At 38.7% G+C, this 7129-nt stretch overlaps 1 protein-coding gene across 1 annotated transcript; it reads right to left on the bottom strand.

The window, feature by feature from the left end:
• Positions 1-778: 778 nt before the first annotated feature.
• On the bottom strand, positions 779-1866 carry LOC123550154 (uncharacterized). The gene has a single exon (XM_045338591.2). It carries the CDS (start codon positions 1606-1608, stop codon positions 973-975), a length of 636 nt encoding a protein of 211 aa, XP_045194526.2. The 5' UTR covers positions 1609-1866; the 3' UTR covers positions 779-972.
• Between the last annotated feature and the right edge of the window lie 5263 nt (positions 1867-7129).

Consider the following 7129-nt stretch of genomic DNA (forward strand, 5'->3'; position numbering starts at 1 on the left):
AATTTAGAAATTGGAGTTCAATCGCCTCTCCAAAGCTACTCTCCAATGATTGGCGTGAAGTGTTTAAACCAAGTTTGGTATACATTGTATATTTGACAATGAAAAATGATAAAAATGGGTGAAAGTATGAGGAAGATATTAGTAAAATGTCAAAAAGAATGTTAATTTTCTGTCTTACTTCAAAAAGATCAAAGCGGTTTACTGCCTTCTGCACAATATTTTTGGTTATTAGGATACTACACATGCAGATTATTTGAGCCGTGCCATGAGAAAACCAACATAGTGGGTATGCGACCAGCAAGGATCCAGACCAGCCTGCGCATCCACGCAGTCTGGTCAGGATCGATGCTGTTCGCTTTCAAAGCCTATTACAATTAGAGAAACCGTTAGCGAACAGCATGGATCCTGACCAGACTGCGCGGATGCGCAGGCTGATCTGGATCCTTGCTGGTCGCATACCCACTATGTTGGTTTTCTCATGGCGCGGCTCATTTGTCAAGAAGTTTGTGCCACAGTTGAATTAACGGCAAAATAGTGATAAACGCGTTAAAACTTTTAGACATTCGGCGGTATGCTGGCTTCTTTCGGCTATTAATACACCCTACTTTCCACTACATATCCAATTCAGTTTTCTTCCACATTAATTGATTTGTTGGTCATTGTTGTTTTTTATTAATTCTTATGTAACTTGTTACAGTTAAAATTATGGCTTAAGTTTCTATGCATAGACATATATATATATATATATATATATATATATATATATATATATATATAGAGAGAGAGAGAGAGAGATAGATAGATCTATATGATTTTCACCCGTGAATAAAATATCAAAATCAAGTTGTTCTTAGTGTGATCTGAACAGTTTAGGCTGTATTTTACCTCGAACTCCTCGTTACTTATCACAAAATTTAGTGTGTACATAAAATTGTAATTAAAATATAGCAACACAAATTCTATATTGATATATCATTTCACTAGGAAACATTTACTATCTGGAACTAACGCACTGAAGTTGATAATGTTGATTTCCTCGTCATCAAAGAAGACCACCTTATTTTGAACACTCCTCACCGAAGATCCACCTACACAACAGTCACTAGACGTGCCCGCCGATGCTCTGCAGACTCCAGCATCGACCGTATCACCATCCGGGTAATCTACAGAATCGACAACGTCTAGATCGTTTACTGGTTGATAGTTTTGTCCGCTGGGATAATTGCTTCTCAAGTTGTGTTGGGTCACTTCTATGAACATTTCTGCTTTATCATAACCGCATATTATAATGTTGCCTTTTCTGGCAAACTTTCCCGCCTTTACTTCAACTTTATCTTCCTCCTTTGTGAAGAATTCCAACAAATCTAGTTTATTTACTTCAAAAAGAAGAGTATCGAGATTGATTTTTGAAGGATAAATTGCGCTTATTATATACATATCGCAATTTTTCTCAGTCTTCCATCGTTGCAAGCTCGCCTTTCCTACCCTAGAAAATATTTGTCTATTTGTATGATCATATAACTTTAGGGTGTTGTCCCAATCGAACACAATAGTACCTCCATCCGGTATGAGGTTGTTTGTAATCCGTGTACATGTATTATACTCCATTTTAAGTAGACTGTTTAATATACCATACACACTTCAAATCAGTAGAGATCTACATGTAGATTTAGTTGGTACTGTAGAGCTACTTTCTTTAAACGAGAAAAAAAAAGTTATATTTAAGTATTACACATCTTCGTTAAGAGCAATTTTCTCTATTTTTAGTCTATATTCACTAATACCATACACATGGTATGCGTTATATATAATTAACTAGTAAAAATGGTACTGAAGTATAACCGTGACCTGTGTAAAACCTGTGCAAGGGAGTTTACTCTAACGGAACTATACGTGATCACTTTCAAATTCCCTACCATGGCTACATAGGCTGTACAGTAGTAAATTAAATTTGCTCTATGTTCTATATAAAATTAACAATATTCTGAGAGCTGTTACACATAGCCACCACGTCCATTTTAAAAAAGAATTACTAGCCTTATGTTCTTATATGACTTATAAACCACCAAAAACACCAAGAAAAGTAGGGGACGTATCTTCTAAGAGAGATTTCTTGTCTGACGAGTCAACACTATGGAATATGTTTCAAACTGACAGCTAAATTGTGGGTTTGAACATATGAGTAATAAGGTTTGTGTACATTTCTAGAAATGCAAAACATTTCCTTGAACATACTACCAAAATGTCAAGTATAGGTCGGCAATGCAATAAAAACAGGAACATGAAAATGCCTCTTTAACTGGGAAAAAACGAGGATTTTTTTCTTTCTGTTATTTTGCGGCCGCTTTTTAAACCTGGAAAGTCGCGGAATTATTTGTGGTATGCATTGTTTAATAAAGGGCGATTTCTAATGCCGAGCACATCTGTAGCACGTACAATGATAATCAGTCTATATAATGTTGTGTTTCTTTTAATCCGTCTGACATTGCATACAATCTGCTACATGTAAAGAGAGTTCTTTTCACTGATAAACGTCTTCTTTTTGTTAATTTACTTATGCATTCATTTGGTAAATTTAGATAGCTCTCTGAGCTAATAAGCCCCTTTTTTATTGGAACTATTTGAAATCCAAGTTGGATTCGAGCACAGGGGCGTACCTTGGCATACATCTGTACGCCCGTGCGTACAATTCAAATTCGGCACCAGGAAAATAAAAAAAAAAGCTTTAAATGTTAAAATGCACTAAAATGTAAAGCCTAACGGCGTTAGGCAGCTATTTAAAGTTCATTCAAAATCACCTAAATGAGATTGAATTCCTTTTTGAAATATAAGTTTCATTTGTTTTTATAATTATCGTGTATATAGCATAAAATGAAATGTAAGGCCTGACACAAATAGAAACACACGCACGCACGCACACGAGTGCGCATACATACAAAGGATAAAAGGAACTCAGCCAGGAACAACCAGTGGCAACACCGAACAATACATCTATTTTCTACAATAACAAGAAAATCAGCAGTTTGTAAAGGTAGTCTCATTAATCATTGTAACTTTTAACTGTAATAAATAGCATCATGACACTTATGCACCTGTCAATATTTTGCCCGTCCGGGGAGGGGGGAGTTGGGGGTGCGGGCTGACCCAGGGGAATTTGACATTTCAAAAATTTTGTTGTCTAAATCCCCACCCTAGAGACAACCTTTTTTGTCTAAATCCCACCCTAGAGCCTGGTTGGTACATCAAATGTTTGTCAAATTCCCGCCTGTCGGGAATGGTCTTCTGTCTAAAGTTCCGTGTATGCCCGCCGCTCCCCCGGGCGGGCAAAATATTGACAGGTGCATTATGGTAAGCTCGGTATGTCAACAGCCTCTTTAATTTAACATGGTAATCATTTTGTAGATGTGATGATCGTTATCCTACTTACATTGACTGATGTCAAGCAGACAATAGATGCCTGTGTCCTCTCAACAAGCTGGTTATTGGATGGCTTTCGCACCTCAGTGTGTGTGTTTCTCTCTCTACCCCATTTATGCTTAATATCCGACATTTAGGTCACTAATATAGAGTACAGACTGTGCACCTCTGAGCGTGCGTTGCGTGCATGCGTGCGTGCCTGTGTGCTTATTTATAGTTACCACCGATAACCCATACGGGCGACTCCTCCAGAAGAAGTAATTTTTGTTGAGACGGACGACGTACCAATTCATGAAGCTTCTCTGGTTCATTAGCGTGCCAGCCTGTAAAGCATATTATACACGGGACTGTGAACCCATGTTTATAAGTTTTGTCGGATAAGCGGTGGGTCGGAATCAAGACCCCTTGCTCATAATCAGGCAGTACTTCTTCCGCTCTGTCACCTTAGTGATGTGGATTATGTATTGGTCAGTTCGTTTCATCCCATCCGGGACACGCTGGTCACGTGAGCGGCAAGAAAAAAATGCCGATTTTTGAATAAACGAACACCCCGGCGTACGCCACCCACGTGAGCTGCAAGCAAAAGATAACAAATTTCTAATGAATTATGGTTTTCAGTTTTGGCCAGTTCCAAATTAGATAGCGATTTTTTGCGGTATGTTTCCGCCTTTACTGGTATTAGACCATGACAAAATCCGAATTCATACCGCGAAGATATATAATTTGCCGCTTAGCCTGTCTCGCAGGACCGGCGCACATCGGCGTGCGCCGGATAGACCCGAGTAGTGCCGGGAAGCCATACGAACGCCTAGCCGGTTGCCAGCGGCGAAAAGGCGAACGCCGCAAATGCGAAACGAATTGGTCCTATACTAGGCCGTCGTGCTGCAAGTTGCGTATCGGTGGCCGGCATAGAGTATGTTGTGTCAGCTAGATGACCTCACGCATCATGTAACATGGGAAAATGAAAGTATAACGATGTAAGTAGGCCTCTTTTAACATTTTTACATCGATTTTGGCACTTGTAAGATTTTTTTTCAATATTCCCGCTGATCAGGTATTTATATTATATGTGTTCACGTAATATGTCTTAAAGACGATTATCTATGCGGAAAACTGAATACGTATTTCTTTTAGAAGGATTTCGCGGCTTCCACAGATAGAAGGTTAGTTCTGTTTCTCTCTAAATTTGTATATATTGTAATCTGCTATTGAGTATTTGATGCATGCTCTGACATTGATTATGTATATATGAAATTGCATTTGCTTAAGGTCTAAAGCGTTTTCATTTATAGAAAGTAACTTTTTAAGGATAACTATGGTGGCTGATTTCTGCCATCTCGTTCTGGCGTGTTGGCGCGTTTGCAGGGCGCCAGAACGCCAGGACGCCAGGACGACAATTATACGCGCCAAGACGACAAACAAGGCATTTGTCGTTCTGGCGGGGGCGCCAACACGCTAAATTGGGAAGTTGTCGTCCTGGCGTTCTGGCGTCTTAGCGCGTTTGCAGGGCGCCAAGACGCCAACACGCCAGGACGACAATTATACGCGCCAAGACGACAAAATCCATATTTGTCGTTTTGGCGCGTTCATTTGTCGTCTTGGCGTGTTGGCGCGTTGGCGTTTGCAGGGCGCCAAGACGCCAACACGCCAGGACGACAATAATATGCGCCAAGACGACAAAATCCATATTTGTCGTTTTGGCGCGTTCATTTGTCGTCTTGGCGTGTTGGCGCGTTGGCGGGGGCGCCAAGACGCCAACACGCCAAGACGACAAATGAACGCGCCAAGACGACAAAATCCATATTTGTCGTTTTGGCGCGTTCATTTGTCGTCTTGGCGTGTTGGCGCGTTGGCGGGGGCGGGGGCGCCAACACGCCAACACGCCAAGACGACAAATGAACGCGCCAAAACGACAAATACGGATTTTGTCGTCTTGGCGCCTATAATTGTCGTCCTGGCGTGTTGGCGTCTTGGCGCTCTGCAAACGCGCCAACACGCCAGAACGAGATGGCAGAAATCAGCCACCATAGATAACTTTACATTCTTCAAAGTGAGATTAAAACGGACACTTTTTACACAATCTTTACATTTCAGAAATACTCCGAGTATCAAATGAACAAAGTAACGGACTTTAAGCGAAGCTTACGTGAATGGTTAAAGCTTTTTTTCGGCGACGCCGTCTAATTTCGTTTTCGTTACCTATGCCACGTGACTTCAGTTTGCGAATCAAATTACTTGATAACGCATTATAGATAATTTATCAAAGTGGAAGATTTATGTAACACTCTGCCTGATTGGACGAGAGTGTCAATTTATTTCACTCTGTTGAATGTGCTACGCTGAGTGAAATGTAGACAAAGCGTTTATCCTAAACGACGCTGTTCACAGTTTTAAAGCTAACTTTGGCTCAGTATATTTAGCAAGAATATTGATATATCTCAAAATGATAAGTAAGTTTAATAAATATGATAAAAACCTATTTAAATACCAACATATATCAAATTAAAGAAAGAGCTGAATACGGTCTGCGTATCACATGAATAAGGGTGTGATAAGAGTCTTTTATGTAGAGAAGTGCACATTAAAAGATTTTCCTTGTTAGATTGCATATTAAAATGAGTACTTGTTTGCTTTGATATATTTGTTATATATTATTTAACTGATTTATTATACATGAATATTTTTCTTTAGTATGGTATGCAAATATTGAACTCAGTTGAAATCTGTTTTATTATATATATGCTATATAATGACTAAATCTCATCACTCTGATATGAAGGTACGCTGCATACAGTTTATCTATGTGATACGACTACGGTCAAACTTTGCTTCTATGTTTTGCTTGACCTTCACTTTTTTATAGGCGTGACGTCATTGTCCAAAGATTCATGAATAGCGAATATGCTATTTGTTAAAGCGGGATCAGTTGGCCTATTTTAGAAATAAATAAAAAAATCCTTTAATTGATTTTTTCTCATGTATTCTAATCAAACTTGATTTGTAGCATCTTTATTAGGCCCGCAGCCAACTTTGTTCAGCTGGGACATTTGACCCCTTTTAGGGGCTGCTAGAGCTAAAACTAGAAATGCCTTTATACAGCGTCTCATAAACAGCTTGGTGAATCTTTGTCATACTTGGTCTTGAGCATCATTATAAGGTCCACTTCCAAATTTATTTATATAGGAACTTGGGCCTTACTAGAGACCACTATAGCTAAAAGTAGATATGCCTTTCTTCGCATTAACCACTAAAATGTAATGGATTTTTATCAAACTCGATGTGTAAAAATATTGTAAGGTCTCCTGCTATTTTGTTACAAATGGGGATAGGGACCAATTTAGCTAAAAATATAAATACGTTTAATGACCTCTTCTCATGAACCGCTTCATGAATCTTCATCAAACTACTGTTGTAATTATTCGTCTAAGGATAAACGAAACAAAATTGCAACCCTACGAAACCTTTGCGAAAAAATTAAAAGAGAACCATTTAAATTGTTAAATAGCGGTGTTTAGTTTTGCAATTTGAAAAATGCTAGATTAAAGATGAATGTTAGATGAAAAATTCATAAACTTCTTTCCTTATTACATTTCGCCGACTATCATTTTTAAAGATATTTCTTGTTACACATAATGATGTTCTTGATCTAAGTAAAGTGAAATGGTAAATAATCAATAATGATAACGGGATGGGAACTAACTAGAAACTAATA

Source organism: Mercenaria mercenaria, chromosome 6 (assembly GCF_021730395.1).
Source record: "Mercenaria mercenaria strain notata chromosome 6, MADL_Memer_1, whole genome shotgun sequence".
Classification (NCBI taxonomy): Eukaryota; Metazoa; Mollusca; class Bivalvia; order Venerida; family Veneridae; genus Mercenaria; species Mercenaria mercenaria.